Genomic DNA, 26,393 nt, shown 5'->3' with positions numbered 1-26,393 from the left:
AAAGATGGTCCATGCCCCAGCGGGCTTACGGCCTATTATCTATATTATGGGAGCACCTACAACCCCAGACAGGATCAGACCCTGTTATACAGCCCTCTGCACAGTTGAGTTGCTGGGCTTGATTCTCACATAAGGACCACTGTACATGAGGCAAGCAGAGTAAATGGTCCTTAAACTGGTCAGAACTTATATTTACAGATGTGCTGCAGCCCCACCACACTGGCAGAGTGGGAGTGAAAGACGCCTGGGAATAAACAAAAATGAGGCCCATTGTGTTTTGCCATTTGTTCACTGATTATAATGCTCCAACGAAATGTGATGCCTTATGGATGACTGGGGTTTGTTTTTCCTCCCTCTAGTTACGGCATCAGCAGTGGAGCCTAGTGATGGAGAGCGTGGTTCCATCAGACCGAGGGAACTACACGTGCGTTGTAGAGAACAAATATGGCAGCATTAGGCACACTTACCAGCTAGATGTGTTAGGTAAGATTTCTCTACTTCCTCTTAACTTCTGATACGCCGTCGTCATCAAAAGGCTGCTTGATGGTTTATGTGCAGTGATGATTTTCAGCTTAATCATATACCCCGTCCCCTGAAGTGAATGACACAGGTCCATAACCTAGCTGGCCCTCATTCTCAACGAGCGTTCAAGGAGTGAATGTGCTATGCTGGAGGTGATTCTTCCTGTTCAGGACTGAGGGCAGCTGATTGTTGATTGGGGCAGTGGCTGGGAAGCCTATGCTGCAGCTCCCCAGGGGTACCCGTTCTGTGGGAGAGCAAACAGCTGTGTTCTTTGTTCTTGCTCATCCAGTGCCTTTCATGAGCCCCAGTACAAGCTCCTGTGCAGACATTGGCAGTGGCGCTGAAAGCTACAGACAGGCATGTTCAGTGGGGAGAGAGGTTAAAAATGAGTTCCCCTTTTTCATTTCAGAAAGGTCACCTCACCGGCCTATCCTCCAAGCAGGACTGCCTGCCAACCAGACTGTTGTGGTAGGGAGTGATGTCGAATTCCACTGCAAGGTGTACAGTGATGCCCAGCCTCACATCCAGTGGCTGAAACACGTGGAAGTCAATGGCAGTAAATATGGATCCAACGGGACTCCGTATGTCACAGTGCTCAAGGTTGGTAGACACCATTTGCCTTTGCATACAAGGGAGGATAAACGCCTCCTCTTCGGTGGTCTCAGTATCTCAGGGATGCCATCTGAACTGCTTAGATATTACAAGGATTCCCAGAAATGTTACCTTCCTGGATCCCTGCTTTGTCCAATGCTAATTCAGTATTGCCAGAAAGTTATAGATCTTCATGTTGATACAGAGAGGTGTGCTCTGTACTTCCATGGCAGTGAATGTGCAGACTCCTCAGATAGCCAAGGGATAGAAGTGCCTGTTCAAAACAACCACTCTCAAAGTTTGAAGGCATAAAATGAACGAGGCCTTCTGAAAATGTACATCCACAGAGTAAGATCCTGACTCCGTTGAAGTCAGTGGGGATTTTGCCATTGACTTCAGTGGGGACGAGATTTCACCCGTAATGGACGAAGTAGGTGAGATGGTTTTTATGCTCAGCTCTGTTCATTTGCTGTATTACTAATATAGGGAAGGCACCTTTCTTTTGTGTTGAAAAATGTGATGCCAGATCCAGTCTTTAGTGACTTCTGTGCAAAAACCAAAGTTTGGCCCGTGATTTATACCTTGACAGTTTCACTTTTAATTAAATCTGTGCATTTCCAAAAAAAAAAAAAGAGAGAAAAGTAAAAAGCAGTTGTGTTCGAAGTCTTGCTCTGTTAGGAACTCCATTTTCTGCCTTTTTAGGATCATCTTTTTGCAGCTAGATGAGGCTTTGGTACCTAATTGCTGAGAGGCAACAATGATATCTAGTGTCATGTTAGATTAATTATAGCTAAGTATTGCCTCAGACTGTCAGGATATGTATAGTCATCTGCCCTATCACAGTCAGAGTTGCAGTGATTACCAACTACTGTGCTAGTGTTTCACTGGTGAAATTTATAGCTGGTGCTGTGGGGAAGAGGAGACATACGGAGAGCTCTGGACTGGGGTGAATGCAGCACTGTGCAGGTGACACCATTAGTCGGCAATTTGTTAAAACACCCACAAGTGGGTAGATGAGGGGGCAAATAAATGCCATTAAGGATAGCATTTTCCAGAATGAGTTACAGGCCGAAAGGAACCCAACTTTCATTAAAACTCAATGGGATTTATGCTCTGAAACTCCTTTGTCACTTATAAACATGATCTTAAGTTGCTTAGTTTCTTGAGTGCATCTGAAAATTTTGCCCTAATTGTTTAGAACCGGGAAAGATACAAATTAGAGGGAATGGTTTTCCTTCCCCTTGTTCCTCTCAAAAAATAAGTCTCTGCCTGTAGCTATACAGCGCTCACACTGAGAGTTCAGTCCAAAGATGAGGTGTTCTCATTCGTGGTGAGAAGTAAACTTTATTTAGATATTCATAAACAAAGTCGAAAATGGAATTCTAAAACACAACAGAGTCCCCCCACCAGCAGCATCAGCAGTTCAACACCACAGGTCCTAGGGGGGTAAGCATTGTTTAAATCGCATCATCTATGCGTTCCAAGTTTCCCTTATATAATTGTTCCAGTGTTTATAGGGGAAGGATAATGAGAGTATTCTGGGCAGATGGGATATCTTTTTTAGATATCTTTAAGTGGCACACAAAGCCAGAACATTTAGCTGTAAAAGTCCCTTTTGATAGTAAAATATCACAAATATGTCATTTAAAGGAATGTCCCCCCATTTTTTTCTGGAAGCAGGATAGGAAAGTGTCCTGAAACAGCTCTGCGGCTGTTTGAGCCCAAACTGAAACTATCAGAGCGTATCTGATTATGTTCACTAGCCTAGATAAATACCCTGGGCAAGCAGATGATTGTGAGAGTCATGACACTTGTGGGGACTGTTGTAATGAATGAGATGTTTTCAGGTGAAATTTGGCCTAAAATGGATGGAACCCCCCCCCCCCCCCCCATATTTACATAAGTGTACATGTACACATATACTCCTACTTTTAACAGTGTGTGCACCCTAAATAACACAACATGGTGCTGGTGCCTGAGAACAAGGACGTGACCATGAGCCTGAGGCCATGGCTACACTGGCACTTTACAGCGCTGCAACTTTCACGCTCAGGGGTGTGAAAAAAACACCCCCCTGAGCACTGCAAGATACAGCGCTGTAAAGCCTCAGTGTAAACAGTGCTGCAGCGCTGGGAGCGTGGCTCTCAGCGCTGCAAGCTACACCCATAGAGGTTGTGGAGTACGTGCAGCGCTGGGAGAGCTCTCTCCCAGCGCTGGTGCTGCGACCACACTCGCACTTAGGCAGTGCTTTGAAGTTTCAAGTGTAGCCATACCCTGATTCTCTTCTCACTGCTCATGCCAAGGACATTCAAGCAGTTACTCCTCATGCAAGCCCAGATTCAGGCAAGCATCCCCTAGTTGGCAAAGCACTGAAGTCTCACTGTAACCTAAAGCTAAGCATGTGCTAAGTGCTCTGCTGCATAGGAATGAACTTGAGCATGTGCTTAAGTGTTTTCTTGAATGGGGCCTTCCAGTGTTGTGAGAGAATATGGCCCAGCGCCGGCAAACAAAACTTAAAACTGACTGGTCCATTTTCCTGAGCAAATACAGAAAGAAAACAGTGTAAACCATGAAAAGTGTTTACCTTTAAAACTCTTTGCAGTTAGCTGAGATGCTTTATGTAAGTCCATTTTTAAAATTCATAGGGCTCAATGGAGTTACTCCAGATTTGCAATTGTATCTGAGAACATAATTTGGCCTTTGATTGTCAATCCGACGATGTCCCTTTTACATAGTAGATCCAGCATATTGTCAGTTTCAAGGCACAGTTTTTTTCTACATGTGAAGTTAAAGAATGGTCAGACTGTATGTACCGTACTATAACTCGGCCAGTTAAATGATAATGGAAGCCAGAGACCCTGGAAATCATTACTCAGATTGAACTAACACACTGGAAGAAATGGTTGGAGACTGTTTTTCATTATTTGGCATCACAAATTGATAAAACTTTTTGTTTTTCTGGCTGTGTATAAAGATTTGCTTAAAATATGCATATATTAATTACCCATTGATTTCACAGCAATGTACCAAGTGCTGTGTTACATGCCACTCAGTATAGTCTCATGTGGTCCTTACAGAATAAAGTGCTACTGCCTCTGGAAGTTCACAGAGTTGTGCAAACAGCAGATTGTGTCACAAACCCAGGATCCTACTCTGCTGTGGCAAAGAATTATACATGTAAATAGTGTTTAGAAATTAAACACTGAGCAACTGAGGTGCTAGATCAGGGGTCCGCAACCTTTCAGAAGCGGTGTGCCGAGTCTTCGTTTATTCACTCTCATTTAAGGTTTTGCTTGCTGGTAATACATTTTAATGTTTTTTAGAAGGTTTCTCTCTGTAAGTCTATATATTATATAACTAAACTAGTGTTGTATTGTAAAATAAACAGGATTTTCAAAATGTTTAAGAAGCTTCATTTAAAATGAAATTAAAATGTTGATCTTTCGCTGCCGGCCCGCTCAGCCCGCTGCTGGTCTGGGGTTCTGTTCACCTAGGCCGGCAGCGGGCTGAGCGGGGCCCGCGGCCGGGACCCCGGCTAGCAAGGGTCCGTCAGCCAGAACCCCAGACCAGCAGCGGTCTGTGCGGGGCTGACGGCCAGAACCCAGAGGGCTGGAGTCAGGGCTGGGCGCTGGGTATGTGAGGGGGTGTAGGTGTCAGGGCAGAGGGGGAGCTGCGTATGGGTGGGGGTGCCAGAGTCAGGGCTAGGGTTGCAGGTGGGGGAGGGATGAAGGAGTCAAGCAGAGGGCTGGATATGTATGAGGAAGGTACAGGGCTCAGGGCAGAGGGCGTGGTGTGTGGGGGACGGGTCAGGGGAGAGTGCTGGGTGACTGCCCCCCTAGTAACTCTCAGCCCCGCTGCTTCTTGTCCCCTGATTACCTCCTCCTGGGACCTCACCCCCTGTCTAAGCCTCTCTGTTCCTTGTCCCCAGACTGGACTCTGCCCCCTATCTGTCCCCTGACTGCCCCAACCCTTATCCACACACCTGTCCCCAGCCAGACCCCCGGGACTCCCATGCCTATCCAACCACTCCCTGCCCCCTGACAGGACCCCCCAGAACTCCCAATCCATCCAACCCCCCAACTCCCTGCCTGCACCAACCCCTTCCACACCCTGCCTCCTGACAGGACCCCCAAACGCCCAACCATACAAGCCCCCCCATCCTTTCCCCTGATCACCCCTCAGAGACCACCCCCCCCCCCCCGTAACCCCCCCCTTCCCCCCCGACCCTCCTTCTCTCGGTCCCCTGACGCCCTGACCCCTAATTCCCCCTGCCCCCTCTACAAACCCCCGGGGACTCCCATGCCCCACAACCCACCTGCTCCCTCCCGCTGAGCATCCCCACCCCTTATCACCCCCCAGCCCTGGGCCCCTTACCATGAGGCTCCACACAGAGCTAGATACGCTGCTCCACGGGAGCACACAGCCCCGCCCCTCCGGTTGAGCGGGGAGCATGTCTGCCTCCCAGCGGAGCCAAACGCTGCCCTTGGGAGCGCGCAGCCCAGATCCCCAGAGTGCTGTGCGTGGCAGCAGGACTCCAGGGAAGGGGAGAAGGCGCTACCCCGCGGCTTGCCGTGCCGGGAGAGTGGGTCCATTTGTCCACCCTGTGCACACGGCTATGCTTCTGCTCCCTGCCCCCGTGGGGGAAATGGAGGGCAGAGGAGAGCACGCTGGGCTGGGCAGGATTTTTAGTGGCATGCTGGAGTCCTGGCAGGCTCCAGTTTGCCATTAAAAATTGGCTCGCGTGCCGTCTTTGGCACGTGTGCCATAGGTTGCCGACCCCTGTGCTAGAGTATTAGAACTGCCAAATGCCTTCTCCTCTCTGGACAGAGTGAGCTATGCCTTGTTAAAGGTGTGAGCCTAGGCAGGCATTTGGAAACAGAGGTTCGATTTTATTTTTATTTAATGGAAACAGCACACTTATCCTTGCTACTTCTGATTAATTGTCACTGCGTCTGGGTGTGTTAACGCTGGTTTAAGGCATCGAGGCTCAGAGCGTTTCCATTTCAGGACGCATCCTTGTGCTCAAATACTGTGCCTGGGTTTGGTTTTGTCATTCTGTCCTTTGTATGGTTTATTATTTTTAAAACATTAAAGATAAGGTAACTAAAGTGCTAATGTGTTGGAGCTGAATTGCCCCTCCCCTTTGGAGCTTTCCCCACATTATTATAGAGCAGGGTTTGTTCTGCCTCTAGGGGAAGAGACAGTGGCTCCGATCTCAGTCCCTGATCTCAGTCCCTAACGGTGCAGCTGTGCTGGAGTCATGCTACCATGATCTCCCATGGCCATGGTTGCCTTAAAAGGGATTCCTGGTTATAAGTCCCTCCAGTGCAATCTACACAGGGTTGGAGGGACATGATGCACTTCCATGAGGCTGCCCAGTCTCCTGACCCCAAGCAAGTCCCTAGTCCAGCGGAGGGGCTTCTGTGGAGTCCAGAATATGGGTTGGATGGCATGCTGAAAGCAGCTGAGGCCCCTTTCGTGCAGTTGGGAAGGAAGAGCTGCATGTCAAGATTTCCCTCTGCATGTGGATCTGGGGGAGCACAGTCTCTCCTGATCATTAAATTTAATGCTCCACTTTAATCCGTTCTGAAATTGCTTGACAAAACCAAAATGCCATTTGGATCAGTTACCACAAAGCTGGGCCTAATCTGTGAACAAAAAGAATTCTGTAGAACACAGGAGGAATTAGCAGGATGCACTGAGGAATGTTCTCCATGTGCCAGTCAGGGGGACTGAAAACGCCTCATTCCAGTCTCCAACAAGGGATGGTGTTAGCCCAGGATAAACTGTACCCTCTCCATCAATACACAGAGAGTTTAGTTATAAATAATGAAGCAGCAGCAAGGAAACTTTCTCACGAGTCGATTTAAAGATGGGTTCAAACAAACTTTGCAAAGTGTGAATATCAGCAGTGAGATTGGGCCTGAAACTGTAAAGTTCATATCAGAATTTGAACCCTAGGCTCATCTGGGATTATGGAGCTGATCCTGCAGTCCTTTTCGCAAGTCAGAGCTGCAGAATCAGACCCTAACATTGTGGCTGTAGATTGGGCCAGGCAGGGGAATAACAAAGCACTATACTTCATGTTATCTCCCAGACTTGAAAGGAGTATTTTTCTAAGCTTTCAGGCATGTATTGAGGCCGTCCAACAGGGTTGCACAATTTCAGACAAAAGAAAAACAACTGTTTAGAAACAAACCTATGTGCCATTGCAGCAGTTTGGAAGATGAGAAATAAAACCCCATTTAATGGTCTGAAGTTGGACTGATTTATATGCACCACTTTATTTAGTAAAGAAGAGTCTCCTATGTGCAGTGGAAAAAGTTACAGCTAATTTCTGAAAGGCAAAGTCAGCAGTAGGCTTCAGACTGCCACTGCTTATATTTTGTCTCCAAATTCTATTTTGGAATCCTGATAATTGAAACAGTATTTGCTGAGTTCGGTTGCAAACACAAATCTCCATGTAAACCCTTTTCCTGCTGCTTCTGTCTACAGAGTTATTAAGAAACCATAGAATCTTTGGCTTTTTGGCTGCCGTTAGATGCAGAACAGGGTAATTATCTTTTTAAAAGAGAGATTCTGTATGCCTTTTAATTGGAGAAGCACCAGTAAAAGGAGAGGAGTGAACTCATGCAGTGTTAGTGGGCTAGATCCAGGTCACCTTGCTCACTCAAGGCTTCAGTAGCTCTCCTCATGTGAGTAAGGTGAGCAGAAATTAAAGTATAAAACGGTCATGCTCAATGAGTCCTAAGCTAACATAGCTTCGATGGAGGTATTGTTTGGTTTACTGAAGTTCAGGTTTCTGTCTGTTCCTGCAGTCTTGGATCAGTAAAAACGCTGAAGCCGATGCTAACCTAAATCTGTTCAATGTGACAGAACAAGATGAAGGAGAATATCTGTGTAGAGCCAACAATTTCGTAGGCATAGCCGAAAAACCATTTTGGCTCCACATTCGCAAACCAAAACCAGGTAAACTATAGACTCTGTCCCAAGGCCCTAGCAACTGCAAGAATAAGCTTTAACATTTTAAGAAGCTAGTGATTAAAATGACTATTCATTTTGTATTAAACCCTGTCAACTGATGCTGAATGGCTTTACCTTATTTCCTTGCTAATTAGTTTGAAAGAATTAAACGCCTATACATCAATTGCAATGGAAAAATTCCCACAATAAAATGACTGTCAGCTTTTTCTGCTCGTATTCCTTTCTCTTCCTAACAGCTGAATGCTGATAACAGGATTGCATGCTAATGACCTTTGATGTTCGAAGCTCTAAGAAATCAAATTCACTTGAAGATTTTGCCCATATTAGTAAAGTCAGTAAACAGACTTTTTCCTTCCCAATAGTTATTCACAATTAGCATCGGTATTAGATCATGCAGACAAATGCATAAGTAGAGAATAGCCGAGTCCAATCAGTCCCTGGTTTAACTCTGTTGGTTTACACTCCAGAAGAATTTTGCCTATATCTTGAAAATTTTCAACTAATTATAAAGTGAGAGGCTAGTCAGCCAGTCTATCTCCCTGATAATGTAGGAAAGTTCCCTAAAGGACACTTTCTAATGATGATCCAGAATTACGTTATAGCATCAAGAGCTGTATTAATAATAGATAAGCTTTTGGTGTTAAAATTGATATTAAAAATAATGTCCTCCTGATGAACATATTTCTGTATTAAGTCACCATTTATCTAGTCAGCACTTTACCCTTTCCTCTCTACATCTCTTCTTTCTCTTCTCCTTACAAGCTCTGTTTTTGTTCCCACACTCACCCTGCTAACCAACAGTCAGTCCTATTGTGGGGGAAATTTTTCCTTTTGATGCTTTTGCTTGCATGCTTCATTAGTGGGACAGAGTAAGAGCCTGGTGAAGGGAACCTTTTGCTTTTACTACAGGTTGCAAACGGGAATGAATAAATAAATGTGGAAGATGGGCCACTGAAAAACAAACAAACAAAAAAATCTTCATCTGCTTTTGAAATTTGCCTGTAAATCCGTGTGGTGTCCTCAAACTTGCTGGGAATGTGGCTTATCTTCTGTTTTTCCTCCTTCTATATATGTGTATTTTTTTTCCCCTGTAGACGGCAGGTGTTAACACAACGGATAAGGAGCTAGAAATACTATACTTGCGAAATGTTACTTTTGAGGATGCAGGGGAATATACTTGTCTCGCTGGGAATTCTATTGGGTTTTCACATCATTCTGCTTGGCTGACGGTTCTACCAGGTATTTCCTCTGCGCTGTCCCCTTTCCTTCCTCTTGGTGATGCTTCAGTGTTTAATTTAGAAATGCCAAGTTTCCACAAACTCTAGATTACATGGAGCAGTGAGTTTTGATCTTTAGTCAACTTCTCTGCAGAAAGAACTCTCTCCTCTTCAGTTTGCTGTGCAGATCTCTAATGCATACTGCAGTTGCATGGTAAATAGTGATGTGCTTCATGTGTCGTCTGGGCTCACAGAGCACTTCAGAGATAATGATGTGAACATCTCAAGATCCCTTTGATTTAGGCATGTAGTATTATTCCTACTTTAAGATAATTTCTCTACCTGCTCATCTATAAATGGAAGGTCACAGCAAGAGTCACTTGCTGTGGTACAGAACCCAGGAGTCCTGGCTTCCAGGCACTGCGGGGCTGATTTTCAGAAGTACTAATACTCTTGAGCACCAACTGACGGCAATGAGAGCTTGTGCAAGAGTTACATTGACATAGGACAAGTTCAGAACATGCAACAGAGAGATCTGAACTGCTGATGAGAGAGAGAGAGAGACTGCACTGTCCCACATCCTGAAAGCTGGCCTTGTGGTTAAAATGCATGAACTCGTGTGTGGGCTGGGCCGCTTGGGGAAGGTACAGTCCTTACTCAAGCAGCATTCCCCCTGAAGCTGATGGGGCTTCTGTCCCAGAACAATTACAGAAGCAGACCCAAATTGAGCCTTTTCTTTTTACGTAATATTCATTTTTAATAATCCATTAAATAGACAAAAAATAAATTATATTCTCTCAAATTCCCTGGTTATAAAACACGTTTTGATCCTCCCTACCACCACCACTGTTGGTAGCCCTTGCAAACAGACGTGCCCCGGAACATTTTTCTGAACCAGAAACTTTGGCATTTCTAAACCCTGATGTTAACTGAATTGGTGACTTTTTTCATATTAATTGCCTTTGTTAGGGGTCAGAGTGTCTCCTCAAAGACAAGTGGGATCTGCCGGTTCTTCTCTCTAAAATGGCTGGTGTCTGATTCTGTTTCTGCTTCTGCCATCCACTTGATTAAAAAACATTTCTGTTGGTTTAAGTTCGGAGGTTTACATTATTATAAGAATCTGCCTAGATCGTATCATCAAATTGTTGCATTGGTTTTAAAATGTATGAACTTGTAACATATTTAAAAAAAAAAAAAGCCCAGCTAAAGTGGAACTTTATAGTGAACTCAGATGCAAGGAAGCTCCAGGTATAGCAAACTGGAATGTGTGGTCCAGACTGCACCAGCCATTAGGGAGCTGCAGATTGTAGTCAGTCTCCGGTGACCCTTCCACCTTCAGTAAAGGGAGAAAAGCCCTGATCAGAGACTTTGGAGCTGTGAACCTTGGAGCTGTGATCAAACGCAGCAGAACAAGCCCAATAGATATTTCATGGCATCCATACTCCTGGCCCTGATCCTGCGAGTTCCCTTAACTGCTTCTGACTTCACTGGGGGTTAGCAGAGGTTTGCACAAAGGTTCTCTGCTCATCTGGTAAGCTGGCTCACAGCCATGTAGCTTGCTGCAGAGTGTGTACATGCATGTACAAGCCATGACCTGTTTGAGTGGAAACCCCGTTTTTTGCATTGCTACGTTCCTTCACGGACACAGTCCGAAGTCTGATAAAGTCAGTGGAAAGACTCGCGTTGAAATAACTAGGCTTTAGGGTGGAGCTTGAGTGGTTCCATATCCCCTTTGCCCATAAAGGAATAGCGTTCCCCATGAGTTTTCTTCACTACTTTCAAGTCACGTGCATCCGACTTGCCCAGCTCCACATTTAGCCCAGAGTGAAGTGACTGTGAAAGGGAACAGAGTGATTTTACTATGAGGGGTTCCACTGCTGATTAAAGATTCATTGGGCATCCTCTTTCTGTTAGTATGTTGTTGGTTTTGCTTTGACCCCTTGTAAATTCAGAAGTGCTGGACTGAATGGAGCAGGTGGGGAATCATTCTTGATTTGTGCTTTGCTTGAGTAGGAGTTGCAGGATTGAGCTCTGAGTGCATAATGCTAATTATGTTATAGCCATCAAAAAGATTGGGCTCATGACTGTTCAGTGGGCCTACGGGAAGTTCTGACCTTCTGGAATCCTGGGGTGGGATTTTTGCAAAAATAATTGGGATAATCGATCCTTCCTTTAGTTGTCCAAACAAAATATTTACATTATGCATTAGAATATATAATTAAGCCTAGTTTCCCATTTATCTTCACCCAAGTATCACGTTTTTAACCTCCTCATACTTTGGAGACAGGCGTGATTCAGGTGGGATAAACTGAAATCTTAGCTTGAGTTGCCATGTTAATCCCTTGTCTGGGGCACATCTGTTGCCAACATTGGGGTCAAAACTGATGGGTGAAATAGAGGAAGGGCCCAATCCTGCATTGTTTGCAAAAGCAAAACACCCAGTGTAGGCATTCACAGTTCTGGGTTTGGGAGGCCTCCTAGGTCAAGTCCAGTGGGGTTACACATATACAAAGATGTGTCCAACCTAGGCCTGATCCAACTCCCACTGAAGTCAATGGGAAGATTCCCACTGGTGACAGTGAGCTTTCTCTCAGGCCCTATCTGAATTTCTCGCGCTGCATGTGTACATGCTGGCTGCCGTTGCCTGTCCTCGCTCCTCACTTCTGTCTCTTCTTACTCTACAGAGCTAGTGGAGGTGGATGATTCTGGCTCCGTTTATGCTGGCATCCTCAGCTATGGGACTGGCTTCGTTCTCTTCATCCTGGTGGTTGTCATCGTGATTATCTGTAGGATGAAAATGCCCAACAAAAAAGCCATGAACACCCCCACTGTACAGAAAGTCTCCAAATTTCCTCTCAAGAGACAGGTAACAGAAAGTAGATACAAGATTCCTATCCCCCGTTTAGCCCCAGCCTATCTTTACATTTCCCTTCTATGTTAGGAACCTGATCCTGTGTTTTTTACACAGGCAAAAATCCCATTAATGTCAGCGAGGCCTTCGCCTGAATAAAGGTCAGGCCCTGTGTCTCAGTTTGTTTCACTTATTCATTTACTTCCTTTTTTTCAGTGAAGATGTAGTGTGTGGCAGGTAACTCTCTTTTTAGTTTACAATTGTTTGTCAGAGGCCGGGAATTCCACAGTGATCTGTGCTCACCTAGGACTAGAAAAACAGACCCTTAAACCAGCCCTGCTGGCCACACGTAACATCACCCCAGGGAAAATGGACCTCCCAGAAACTAGTCTACTGTCCTGCACCCCTAGCCAGCATGAAGAGGAGGAGTGGGAGAAGAAGTGTATTGTTGGACCTGTTCCCACTGAAGTCACTAGCAAAACTTCCACTGATGTCTGTGGGTCCAGGACTGGGCCTTTCTGCAAGGGACAGTAGTGGGGCACAGTCATGCATCAGTGATGGGCACTTCAGAGCAGTAAATGTAGGAATTAAAAAGGACTGCAAACCCTGCTGATTCAGCCTCTCTGGCTATAAACCACCTATTGGCTTTTACAGGCTGACTCTATGGACACAAACACACCCGATGTGTATGGGCCAGAACTTTAGCTGGTATAAACTGATGTAGCTGGTGTAAATCAATAGAGTACTGGCTTCTGGTTTACACTGGCTGAGGATCTGGCTCTGCATGCCTAGATAGATACACTCCCGTAATATGAGAATGATCTTTTTAATTTCCAGGTTACAATTTATTGTAAGTCTTCAATAAACAAAGATTAGTTCAAACTGATTTTCTTGGCTGGTTCCTTTTCAAGCACGTCTGCATGTATCTGACACAGAGGCAGTTGGCAATAACATTTTATTTGCTCTATTCAAGCAGGTGTCATTGGAGTCAAATTCTTCCATGAATTCCAATACCCCGCTGGTCAGAATCACCCGCCTCTCATCCAGCGATGGGCCAATGCTGGCGAACGTCTCGGAGCTCGAACTGCCTGCTGATCCCAAGTGGGAATTAGCGAGATCTCGGTCAGTCAAACCCACAGGCTGAATATATGTGTCGTTCTTCTGTCTTCATTCCACTTGTCAGTATGGTCACATTAATTCATTTGTTTGTGTCTGTCGCTTCAGCCTGACTCTGGGGAAACCTCTGGGTGAAGGCTGTTTTGGTCAAGTGGTGATGGCAGAAGCAATTGGGATCGATAAGGACAAACCAAACAAGGCCATCACTGTAGCTGTCAAGATGTTAAAAGGTACAGAGAGCAGCACCATGAAGGAATGACAGGAGGGGGAGGTGTTAGGTTGTTGGCATTTATCTTGGTTTGGGGGTTGTTTTTTATTTTAAACATATGACTACATAAGAAGAGCAAACCTAAGGCCAAATTCTCCCTTTGGTTTCCACAGCTGATGCTTGTTTCCACAGATTCCAGTTAGGGTGGGTCACAGGAAATGGGTGAGTCACAGGAAGTGATGCATGTTACCTTAAGGATGGCTAAGTGGCTACAGCACTGGACTTGGCCACAGGAGACCTGGGTTCAGTTCCTAGTCCAGCCACAAATTTCCTGTATGACATTGGACAAGTCACTTTATCTACCCTTTATCAGAACACGCTGCCTTTAAAATAGAGATAATGCTTCCCTGTCTCACAGGGGTATTGAGTATAAAATCCATTCAGGATTGTAAAGTGCTCATCTACTTGGGTGATGAGGGTCATATAAGCACTTCAGTAGATCTTCATATTAAATTGAACCCTGGCCAAGCTCCCTGAGATTACATCTCAACAGTTTAAGAAGAGGCAAAACAATGAGGTTGGTTGGGCTCCTCCAGATTCTCTTGTTTTCCCTGCCCAAAGCATAGAATCTGCAGTAACTTGACTAGCTTTCCCTCCCATGCTGTGGAAAACACCTGGAGGCGAGTGGCATGGGTAAGCCAAAGCAAGAAGTGCTGAGGTTCTTCACAGGATTAATACTAACACCAGCTGAAGCTTTTTTTTTTTTTCCAAATGAAAAATTTTTCCCTGAGAAAGGGGTTTGACAAAACCTCCTCAGCCAATTTTGATGAAACTTTTTGATGGGGTAAGTTTCAACATTGCCAAATTGAAACATTTTGATGGTTTGTGTTTTGGGTTGATTTTGAAAACTGAAAAAAATTTCGTTTTCCAATTTATTCTGGAGGCTTTTACCCCACTTTACCATACTTTGTAACTGTTTTTCTAACTTGAGAAAGTTGGAAACAGTAAAAGGTATGAAAATTGTTTTTCACCCATTTTATCACATCTTTTATCTGCCCCTGATTCTTTTCCAGTACGAAAAAATGGCGGAAAGTTTGTTTGTACGTACGTAAAAAGGTAGGGTAGAGTGGAGGTGAAGCCCCAAAAATCCTAAAACTGAAATCGACAACCTAATTTTTTTTTTTGGTTTCTAAACATCAAAACAAAACACACAATGTTTTATTTCTGTATCAAAAATTTTCAGAAACTTTTTGTTTGGCAACAAGTTTTGATGTTTCAAGTTTTCACCCCGATTTGGGACAAAAGCAAATATTAACATTTCCCACAGGATGAAGATTTCATTTCCTGACCCGCTCTCAGAAATGGTCAGATGGCCAGCCACCATTCACTGAGTGTATAACCTATTGTATAGTAATAATGCACTCTAGTTATGCTTTTACTTTCTAGACTGCAAGAAATTCTCCTCCCAACCGTTTCCTTCTGTTTTCTCCCCCATCTTCTCCAGATGACGCTACTGACAAGGATCTTTCTGACCTGGTGTCTGAAATGGAAATGATGAAGATGATTGGGAAACACAAAAATATCATTAACCTCCTAGGCGCCTGCACGCAGGATGGTATGTTTCAGAGAAGGCCATATGCTACCATTGTACTTAATGATTTCAGTGGTAAACACACTCCTGCTCTGTGGTGCAATTGTACTAGCGCAGCCTTATGTACACACAGTTGCATTTCCGTACCTCTACTGCTGGTTCCTGGCCCAGCAAGCATAGGGATTTTTCCCCTCTAATGTAATATTGTGCTCCTGGAGCCGCTTATTCAGGCTGTGTAGAGGCCAGAAGGATTTTACCCTTTCCTCATTCATCTGAATTGGCCACAAGATTAATTGTGTGCACAGACATAACTAACTGTGCTTGGCTCAGTGAGAAGTTGGGTGGCTTTTAGTTATTGGAGCAAATATACGGTGTTAGGAAAGTCTCTACTTGTTACTGATACTGGGGTTTTTTTTGTTTGTTTTTCAAATGCTTTCCCTTATTGTCCTTCTCCTTTTGGGGGGAAAAATGGAGCTGGAAGCGGAGAGATGGCTGGTTTGACTGTCATCTATAGTATTTACTCACTGAATGCCCAAAATATGCTGGGCAAGACTCCTGATTAGAGCATTGGCTTTGAGTCCCAACTCTGTGGGTTTAGGCAAGTCACATAAACCCTCTATGTCTAAGCCTTCCCAGCCATCAAACAGAAAGGATAATGCTCACCCACAGGGCAGTTAGGCGGGTGAGTTAATGTTTGCGAACGGCTCTGAAGAGATGTTTGTCAGAGGCCACTTGGCCAGGGAACCTGACTGCAGTAGGGAAGTTCACAGATGAGGAACTGAGGCACACAGACAATGTGACTCACCCAGGGTCACACAAGAACTTTGTGGCAGAGCAGGGGCTTGAATTTGAGTGTCCTAGACTAATGTTCTCACCACTGGCCCATCCTTCCTTTTCAATGCCACATTTGCTCCCGACTTGTCATGTGACTTTGTGTAACGTCACTTCATCACCTCATTCCCTTTCTGTAAAATGAGGCTAGTGACGCTCACTCTGTTTTGCAAGGCGCCTTGTAATTATGATATAACAGCCAGATTGTGACTACTTTTTTGTTGGCAGGCCCACTTTACGTTCTAGTAGAATATGCGTCAAAAGGGAACTTGCGGGAATATCTCAGGGCTCGTCGGCCGCCCGGCATGGACTATTCATTCGACACCTGCAAGCTGCCAGAAGAGCAGTTAACATTTAAAGATTTAGTCTCATGCTCCTACCAGGTGGCCCGTGGCATGGAATATTTGGCATCTCGGAAAGTGAGTTGAGAGACTTAGTTTGTTATTATTTATCACATACATAAACATATATGTCGTGCCACAGATGTGCAAAGTGCATTGCAGGCAAATAAATGACTGGGTTCTGCCTTTAAGAGCCTACAGGTACAGGAGTTATCTTTTTCAGTAAGAAATGCATTGCTACTTGCAAAGAGAACTAGAAGTCCAGTGGTGTATGATCACATCTATTTATGAGCAACTTAGCTGAGTGCTCCTTTGCTGTAATCAACAATCCATCAGTAAGCGTGTGAACAGTGTGGCAATATATGAACACTGCAGAGCCCGTATGAAAGGCAGATCTCAGTTGTGTGTTTTCAGTGAGCAAATATAAAGGTCACACAACAGAAACATCTAAATGCAGAGGTAATTGACTTTCAGATGTCCGATCCTCAGTAAATCTCAGCCACTATCCAAGGGCGGCCACGGTCAGATTTAGAGCTTTGCTGAGCTGCATGCTGCATCTTGATGGTGTCAGCATGACAGCAAAATTGAAAGTCACTTTGAGAGATAATCTCATCTCAGACAATAGAATCAGGAGCCTCTGTGGCCCCTTTTCAGTAATGTTGAAAGTGCAAAGCATCAAGGCCAAGGCGGAAACCCAGCCTATGACAAACGTTTGTTAGAAGAGCAATATCTCTGCTAAGTTACCAGGTGAATGTAGACTCCCTTGGAGTTAGCCCAGTGAAGGATTTGGCCCATTCATAACAAGACCTGACACTTGCGTAGAGCTATCCAGGGGCTCCAAAAGCGCTTTACAAACATTGGAGCTGATACTGTTATCACACTTGCTTCACTGGAATTACTTTTGATTTACACTGATGTAAACAATTGGACAATCAGGTCCATTTTACAGATGGGGAAACTGGGACATTAGATTATACACAGTGAGTCAGTCGTAGAGCAGGGAATCAAATCTTAGTGTCTTGATTCCCATTGCCTTACTGTAAGTAAACCATTAGCCCACGCTCTCTTTCCTGGTGTTGGCAGCTTGGTGTACAGCTCTGGGATCTGGCTGATCTCCCATGGAGGAGAAGGGGCCGGTCTCCAGTCCAAGTGTCCCGTCCTGAGAGAGCAGATGAAGCACTGCTGTCTCGCCACTGGAGGCGAGCGTGTATGGTAGATGTTGCTAAGAAGCAGCTTGTCTGAGACTGCATGTGGCCATGATGACATAAGGGGCGAAGAATTAAATGATGCAGCTCTATTGGCTTTCGAGTAAATGAAACGGTACTTCATAAGCCACGAATCGTAAGCAGCTTAACAAGCCCTTATTTATCTCTATGCTCACCTTTCGCAGTGCATTCATCGAGACTTGGCAGCCAGGAACGTGTTAGTCACTGAAGACAATGTGATGAAAATAGCCGATTTTGGCCTAGCCAGAGATGTTCACAACATCGACTATTACAAGAAAACAACCAATGTGAGTATGGAGCTGCCAAGTGTCTGAGAGGTCCCAGCGGTGGAGGAGTCAGCAGCACATGCCCTTGGTCCACACTTTCTTTTTAAACAAATTACAGCATTGAGAAAAACAGTTTGGCCCTGATCCAGCAGTTGGTAGCATACAGGCACACCCCCTGCACCCACAAGGAGTCCTGTCGAGCTCAGCTTAGTGCTGCCCAGACACAGCAGTCCATCTGTGCACTGTCAGTTTCAGGATTGGTGTCCTCATGGCATTTTCTTACACAGTTATTTCTAGTAGTGATGGGATCTGTGACATCAAGGTGGCATCTACGCATCGTGAGCTTTGACAAAGTGAAACTCACTTTATACTGAAGAAGAAAAGCCACCTTGATTGTTCCTATTCACTGCAGCTGTGGTTATACTGACCCTGCACTGCTCATATTCAGAGCTTTCCAGTACCCCTCCTTTCAAGGGACATAACTAGTTCTAGTGCTAGAGTTACCTGCATTTTACATACATCCCTCACTCTTACAGCTGAAAAGTATTTGCATCAGATACAAAGAATCCTAAGGCTGAGGCTCTAGAAGGAGTTATTTACACTACAGGAATGAATCCTGCAGCATTTTAAGTTTCCTTGGGAATCATTTTCATGTGACCTTTGTTTCGGGTCCGTGTCCCACGTTGCATTCCTCTGGCAGGGTTAGAGGGACAGTCCCACTGAAATGACAAAAACACCCCATTTGATTTCAGCGGGATCATAGTGAAGCCATGAGTGGATTCACTCTGTGCATTTCCCTCTAGTTCAGCCTAAGCAGCATTTTTGCATTGAGTGAAATAGTCTCTTCAAGCCAGCAAGTCCCGTGTGCGTCAGTCGCACTCTGTTTTAAAAAGGAACAGCCCCACAGCTGCCTTTGTACACTGTGAATGCTGTTTTTCATGCAGAGATTTAGATGCCTCGATATATTAAACCTGCCTTGGCAGTGAAATGCAGCATGCAAGAGGGAGGGTGTTTATAACACAGATAGTCAGTGAAGACCGGGGATCAAATGTTATAATCTGTTTACATGTGGCCGCTACTGCCTACACAGTGATCAGGGAAGCAGATGTGGTTGCTAATGAAAACGTTTCAAACTGGATTAGAATAGAAGATTCAGATGGTGCCGTTGTGGCTGAGTGAATATGCTGATGGAACATTCCCTTTGTCTTCCTAATTACAGGGTCGGCTGCCTGTGAAATGGATGGCTCCAGAGGCATTGTTTGACCGGGTCTACACTCACCAGAGCGATGTGTAAGCATTACCCACATTTAAAAAAAAAAATTAAAATAAAAGCAAAACAAAATACCCGAGAATCATAAAGTCAAATGCTCTGCTAAGCACAAATGGGCCTCTGAACTCTGGGCCCAGTGCTGGTGAAGACTGATTGCAAAAAACAAAGCTCTCCACTCGACAATAAGCTTTGTAATTGACTCTGAAATACAGTTCTGTACATGTGACATTGCTCTGCCCTCAGATAGCAGATTTCATCCAAAGATCTCCACGCTCTTGAGCTAAGCCTCCTAGTACCTCTATAAACATAAGCAAGTGTTTCATACTCAGTTTGTAAATGAACAGACTGAATCGCAGAAAGGCTTGATCTTGCAGTCTTTGCTCAAGCAGAATTACCATTGACTTCGATCTGGACATCACACTTAGCTACAGTAGGAGGTTCAGACCCTACCTGACTTGTTCAGAGTTACTGGAGCTGGTCAGACAATAATTCATTACATACATTATTTGATTAATTTTGCTATTTTGGGGTCAACTAATTTATTGTATAAAACCATGTTTACTTTAACCTAGCTAGCTTTAATGGCTGCATGCTGTAAAAAAACGACATAACTGGAATGCAGAGCAGAACAGGCTGTTAAACTATTCTGGGTCACGGCTGAACTCAGGACTATGCACTTTAATTTATATGAAAGCTGAAATCACCCAGCTGAGCATGAGCGCTATTTTATTTTTTAATAGTGGGCTCCTTGTGCCAGTTTAGCAGAAAATCTGTGGGACTGCCAAATACAGCTGTTTTCTCTGCTGAGCTTCAGACAAATTTGTATTCTCTCTTTCTGTAAATTTCACATGCTGTAGCTTCGGTGATCTGAAATCACGGTTTCAGCACGTAGGTAATGCTGCAATGGACGCATCAGTTTACCTAAATTAGAGAGAGAGAGAGAGATGGAGAGACAGATAATCTCTGTTTTAAAAAAGAAAATGAAGGAGGCAAAAGGTATTTTGAAAAAAAGGACTTTTAAATGTAGCGCAGCTGCAGTGCTAGGACATGTAACATTAGACCTCTGCAGATTTTTGTAGGGGATGTTTCTTCCAGTCTGGCCAGCAAAATAAGGGTTGTAACAAGCAAGTTTTGATATCAGCTTGCACAGTGGCCTGTGGTTCCTAGCCTGTGATTCAGTGAAGCTGTGCATGAATAATTTGATTTGTTCCATTCAGTGGAGCTGGTGGAAGACCTAACAAAGAGCCAGGGGTAATAAATGGCCTGTCACCTATCTGATTAAATGCTCATTTCAGTTTCAGACATGGTGCCTGGGATTTCTTTGCTATTGAGTTGGATCAGCAGAGATCTCCAAGTAACTAGTAAAAATGGCCTAGGCAATTAGTCATGCTATTGATGGCTGCGTTAGCTATGCATGGCTGCACCGAAATAAAGCAAAAAAACAAACAAACTAAAAAAACCTCATTGAATTTTAAACATCTTTCTTTGGTTCCCAGCTGGTCTTTTGGAGTGCTGCTATGGGAGATCTTTACGTTGGGTGGGTCTCCATATCCGGGAATTCCAGTTGAGGAACTCTTCAAACTCTTAAAAGAAGGCCATCGGATGGACAAGCCAGCAAATTGCACTCATGACCTGTAAGTGAGCGCATGGGAGGGAATATCCTTACGGCTTCATTTCTAGAAACCTTGACTGATGCATGAGTTTATTTTCCTTCTTAATTCAGTTTCTCCAGTCCCCTTTCCGGTTGTGTGTATAAATATCACTGCCCGTTCCTTTGTCTGACCCCCACTTGCTACTATTTAGCTGGTCCTGCTGTGCGATTGTCCAGCTGGCTCCAGATAGACTTACCAAGCCTGATGCATTTAGACTCATTATGTCACTGACAAACAAAATATGCAGCTACGCTTGCTCTGCTTGGTCGATTCATGTCAACCCTATGCCCAGCTCCGGTCTATGGATTTGCCTAGTGAGGTTCAGGCATAAGCAGACTAAGCAATTCTTAGGGCCCTGAGCAGTATGTGTTGTGGGTGGGTGGGGAGGGAGGATAGTCCTGCTTAGAGCCCTCAATGGGCTAGCACCACCTGTGGTGACTTACCCTTTGAATACAGCTTTTCCTGCCTGATATATTTGTCTGATTGCGGCATTATACCAGAAACAAGGGTTTATATTTCATGGGACCGCTGTAATAAGAAACTTAGAGAGATGGCTCTTCAGAGCCTCTTTCTGTTCAACACACAGTTGCTTATTTATAAAGGGGGCCAAATTCTGTCTTTTGGTAGAGTTAAGTGAGGTGTAAGTCAGCAGAGGGCTTGGCCCACCCAGATGACAGTGACAAGTAGTAATAGGGACAAAAGCTCTTCTGTCCAGTCCCGGCACGTTGGTCACTGTGCAGATGAGAAACAGGTTCTCTGGCCCTGAGACCATTGCTAGGAGGCCAGTTCTGAGCCTCAGAAAATGGCATCATTACGTTTAGTTTCCTTCCTTGTTGTTTCAGCTTCAGTAACGCCCTAAACAAATGTGAATTAAGTAACATTTAATTGCCCATGTCTAACTCTAGTCCGTACGCTGGGACTGAGGCCGGGCAAATCACTATTCAGTGAGTGTCGTGCTAGCAATGCTCAGTTTTAAGCCTGTTGTCTCGCCATTCCCTGCTGTTGTCTTTTAACTCTTCCCTGGTCCAGTTGGCTTTGCTACTCCACACTGCGGACAAACCTGCTGTAGGCAAAGCTTTCCCTGCTGTATGTTGGATTTAAAAGCAGACCAGTCTGTATGAAATTGGTATGTGCTCTTGTTTCATAAGTGCTGCATCTCTGTGGGAGGATGCCCTCTCCTGTAAACATTATTGGTTACTGCTCAAGGGAGAGGGCGCTCAAGGGAGAGGGCACTTGTCATAAATAGATAGCTAAGGGTTAATGTTTCTTTTACCTGTAAAGGGTTAACAAAGAGGACCAAACACCTGACCAGAGGACCAATCAGGAAACTGGATTTTTTCAAAACTCAGGGAGGGAATGTTGGGTCTGTGTCTTTTGTCTGTCTCTCGGCTATGAGAGGCTTCTTTCTATCTTCAAGCTTCTAATCTTCAGTTTCAAAGTTGTGAGTACAAAGGTAGCAAAACAATAGGCTTTTATATGTTTTGTTTTGTATTTACATGTGTGTAGTTTGCTGGAATGTTTAAATTGTATCTCTTTTTGAATAAGGCTGTTTATTCATTTTTTCTTTTAAGCAATTGATCCTGTATTATTGTCATCTTGATACAGAGAATATTTTGATGTCTTTTTTCTTTCTTTTTTTTATATAAAGCTTTCTTTTTAAAACCTGTTTGAGTTTTTCTCTGGTTAAGGCTAAGGAAGAAGGAGGGGGAAATCTCTTTGTGTTAGCTTGACTAGGTTTGAATCTGCATAGCCTCAGGGGGGAAGGTAAATTGCCGTCTCTGTTTTGCATTCAAGGAGTTAAGTACAGTATCGCCAGGATAACCCAGGGAGGGGGAGCTGGGAATGAGATAAAGAGGAGACAAGGGGAGGGGGTTTACTTCCCTTTGTGGTAAGACTCAGTGCTTCTGAGTCTTGGGGTCTCCCAGAGAAGGTTTTGGGAGACCAGAGAGGGAGCCAAGTCCTGGAAATCACTTGGCTGGTGGCAGCGAGATCAAATCTAAGCTGGTAATTAAGCTTAGAAGGGTTCACGCTAGCTTCTTAGTTTATGAACGCAAAGGTTCAAATCTGAGTAAGAAGTTATGATAGCACTCAAGACCAACAGGGCATGGTGATTGTCCTCTTGCTCCCAACAAAGTGACAGGGCAGGAGCCAGGCCTTATCATTGTTTACCATGCAAACCAGATTTCAGACTGGGACATTAGGGGTTTCTGTTTGGATAATCCAAAGGCTTCCTCTTCAAATGTGATCATTTATGGCCAGCTTTGTGATTTGCAGGTTGCCCACATTACTGTAAAGGGGTGTGCGGGCATGTCAAAGAAATCGAAGTGTGAATTTCCTCCTCCTCGTTTTTCCTTTGGGGCCTCCAGTCCTGTTGCCAAGACCATGAATGCTGGTGCTACATAGAGCTCCAAGCCATTGGCAGCCTTAGGCCTATGCTCCTGATGCCATTGCCAAGGACTGTGTGATAGACAGCTACAGTAATAAAGCTGCTGCCTTTCTAGGTACTCTGTAACCTGGGCTTTCCCTCACTCTCCACGCCCGGTTTCCAAACCTGTCTCTCTTGGGCACCAGCACTGCGGGTTCCTAAGGCACCCTGCTAGAGGAGTTTCCCTAGGGGATCCCCTTTCTTTACTTTACTTCTGCTGCAGGCATACCAGCTGGGTTGTGTTATGCCTGCAGCACTGCACTGTCTGGTGGCCATGTCGGGGCTGGGCAGTGGGTTCAGGCACAGAAGGAGCTGCATGTCTCACTTTGCTTAGGGCAATGCAAAGGAGCAGGGGCTGGCTGTGCCTCAACAGTTGCATGGGCCAAAGCCTGGCTGTGCTGAGACATGTATGTCTGCACACGTGCTCTAATCTTCCCCCACCAGGATCACAGGTCTTGCTCTTTTTTCCCCTCAGGTACATGATCATGAGGGAGTGCTGGCATGCAGTCCCATCGCAACGGCCAACCTTTAAGCAGCTAGTGGAAGACCTGGATAGGGTCCTTACTGTAACATCAACTGATGTAAGTGTTTCTCTCTGGCTAAAGATCAGCCCTGAGCAGAGATCGGCCTGAACCAGAACCCTGCAGTTGATCTCTCTTGAGCTTTGGAGGTGGTTTTGAAATTCAGACCTGGCCTCTGCCTTTATAACTGGCAAGCCAAAATCCAGATCCCAAAACCCTCATGCTTCAGGGGTGTTCAAAACCCAGCGCTGGCATTCCCAGATCTAATGTTTGTGGTAACTGAAGAGCATTGCAGCATCATTAGCTATCTTTTCTCCCCCACCCTTGACCATGTGACTTTTCTCCTTGCAGGAGTATCTTGACCTCTCTGTGCCATTCGAGCAGTATTCTCCTGCCTGCCAGGAGACACAAAGCACCTGCTCTTCTGGAGACGATTCCGTGTTTGCCCATGACCTTCTGCCAGATGAGCCATGTCTTCCCAAACACCAGCAGTGCAATGGTGTCATCAGGACATGATGACTCGAAAAACACAGACGGACCATGGAGAAAAAACTCACGAATGTAGGCCTGGAGGACGCCAAGGACAAACAGTAGTGAAGGATCTTTGAATGAAACTGCTTGGTAATTCAAGACTTTTTTTTGTTGTTGTGCCGTAGAAGGGTTGTGGGGGTTCGGAGTTATTTTTTTTTTCTTCCCATTTTGCTGTATAAGAAGTCAAAAAGCACTGTTTGGCCTGAAGGACCTAATCTCTTGCCAAGATGAGATATAATTTTCAAAAAAAAAAAAAAAAAAAGGTTAAATCTAGGGGTGCTGACCTCTGGACCTCTGGTAACGTATTACCGAGTGTCAGAGTTGCCATTCTGTGCCTGCAACCACTCTCCTGCAGATGAGATTATTTCCTCTCAAAAAAAAAAAAGGAGTTCATACATAGGGTGCTGACCTCTGAATCTGGTAACGTTTTTCCTAGTAGTCAGAGTTGCCATTTTATGCCCAGACTATCTCAAAGGGGGGGGGGGGGGACTTTACTTTCTGGGGAGGAGAATTTGTAAAGATTACGAAATTCTTTGCTTATCAGAAGTGGCTGCACACCATGAACTCGGGGACTTTTTGTTTTCTGGGGAGGAGAATTGTAAAGAATGTAGAAATTCTTTGCTTATGCAATCTGTACATGAACCTTTTTGTGAAGCTGAAAAGCCCAATTGCCTGCAGGGATTAATATATTTATATAAATAGCTGTATTTTTCTTGGTTGGGTTTTTTTATAGTCGCTTGATCATTACCCAGCTGCTTAGAATTTTTTTTTCTTCCCCCCCCAAAAAAAAAGATTCCTTTTTTTTTTTTTTTTTAAATAGTCAAAATCTCAAAGGCGTTAATGGTTTGGTTACAAACAGCAGTTTGACTGTAATAGATCATAACCCACTCCTGCACTAGTGGTGTGGGTGATTGGTGTATAGAGAAGAGTCAGTACATTCCAAACGGAAGGGCAAATGCATGAAGGTCATTGTAACCTGTCCATAGGGAGGAAAGCATCGAATGGTGGGTATAAAGGTACCACATGTCTCCAGGGAATTGCTAAATAGTTAAATCACAAGCAGAATTAGTCTCTGATCTTGCAACTTTTTTCACATGGATATAGACTGTCCATCCAGAGCCCCATTGTCTTCAGGGGGGGCTTCATGTGACTGCAGTATTTTGCCAGTGTGCTGGATGCTGCAGGATCAGATTCTAAGAATGTAAAACTCTCACTCTTGAGATGGAGTTTTGAGGTTTTGGTTTTTGTCTTTTAAAGCCCAAGAGAAGCAGCTGTTTCGGTACTTCTCCCCTTTAAAGCTAGCAAGTTGTCTCCATCCATACGCAGTGACTTGGAGAGAGAAATTACGGGTACCTGTAGGCAAGAGCCTTTAACTTATATCAAAAAGGTTTATTCCAGAGAATTGTGTACATATCTATAAATATATACTGTATATATATATATATAAAAGAATGTATAATACTAATGCAACGTAAAGCAGTACTGAGAGGGAAATCTCTCAAAATAAGAGCATTGCAATCTAGGATATACTGATCTGGGCAAAAGATGTTGTTTTTATATCTTCACAGTTTTGTTTTAAAAATTGTATATTTGTAAATTTATTTATAGACATTAACATATCTGTTCATTGGTTGAAATAGCATAGCATTACTGTAAATTTTAAAATTTAAGTTCTTTAACTTATTAAATATGGAGAAAAATATATTAATCAAGTTTTTCTTTTGTGTTTACGGGAAATATTGAGAGAATGTATAGATGTACAGTCCGTTAACAAATTACATTTAATGTTATAAATATATTCATTTAAAAAAAAATTAGTTTATCCTGGATTGCAGTGAGCAAAGAAAGGTAAGTTTATTTTGCAATACATCATCAGTGGTTAAATCCAAACAAATAACAGAGAGATAATTTTTACATATTTGAAAAATTAAGGCCAAGAATTCTTCCATCAGTTTAACCACTGTGCATTAAGGGGGTGTGGGTGTTTATTTTTGTATTTTTGAATGAAGGTATTCTTTGTGGATGATCTTAAAAACAAGTATGCAGCAAAGCTAAAAGTTGATTTTGAATGATGCAGATTATTTATTTTTTTTTTCTCCTTGCCAGTATCATTGCATTTTTGGATTTAAGAAATAACACACTGGCAAAACAGTAAGAGGAGCCACATTCTTTATAGGAGAAGTACAATGATTGTATATCACTTTTAAGTCTAATGCATGCTAAAAATGCCAATAATGCCTAATTTGCTGG

At 44.1% G+C, this 26,393-nt stretch overlaps 1 protein-coding gene across 5 annotated transcripts in view; it reads left to right on the top strand.

Moving 5' to 3' along the window:
* FGFR3 (fibroblast growth factor receptor 3) overlaps positions 1 to 24,368 on the top strand; it is a 75,817-nt gene extending 51,449 nt beyond the window's left edge. For 2 of the 5 annotated variants that reach the window (XM_075066637.1, XM_032767906.2), the window contains 13 exons: positions 360 to 483; positions 932 to 1,122; positions 7,932 to 8,082; positions 11,999 to 12,180; positions 13,139 to 13,287; positions 13,390 to 13,511; positions 14,994 to 15,104; positions 16,140 to 16,330; positions 17,643 to 17,765; positions 18,964 to 19,034; positions 20,511 to 20,648; positions 23,567 to 23,672; positions 23,964 to 24,368. In XM_075066637.1, the coding sequence (XP_074922738.1) occupies positions 360 to 483; positions 932 to 1,122; positions 7,932 to 8,082; positions 11,999 to 12,180; positions 13,139 to 13,287; positions 13,390 to 13,511; positions 14,994 to 15,104; positions 16,140 to 16,330; positions 17,643 to 17,765; positions 18,964 to 19,034; positions 20,511 to 20,648; positions 23,567 to 23,672; positions 23,964 to 24,128 (1,824 nt within the window). In that variant the 3' untranslated portion in view covers positions 24,129 to 24,368. Of the gene's footprint in view, positions 1 to 359; positions 484 to 931; positions 1,123 to 7,931; positions 8,083 to 9,191; positions 9,337 to 11,998; positions 12,181 to 13,138; positions 13,288 to 13,389; positions 13,512 to 14,993; positions 15,105 to 16,139; positions 16,331 to 17,642; positions 17,766 to 18,963; positions 19,035 to 20,510; positions 20,649 to 23,566; positions 23,673 to 23,963 lie in introns of all 5 variants that reach the window. The other 3 variants (XM_032767911.2, XM_032767910.2, XM_032767908.2) reach the window with 3 other exon arrangements.
* Positions 24,369 to 26,393: the final 2,025 nt, after the last annotated feature.

The sequence above is a fragment of the Chelonoidis abingdonii genome, chromosome 5 (genome assembly GCF_003597395.2).
Source record: "Chelonoidis abingdonii isolate Lonesome George chromosome 5, CheloAbing_2.0, whole genome shotgun sequence".
Lineage (NCBI taxonomy): Eukaryota > Metazoa > Chordata > Testudines > Testudinidae > Chelonoidis > Chelonoidis abingdonii.
This window is presented reverse-complemented; position numbering and strand designations above follow the sequence as displayed.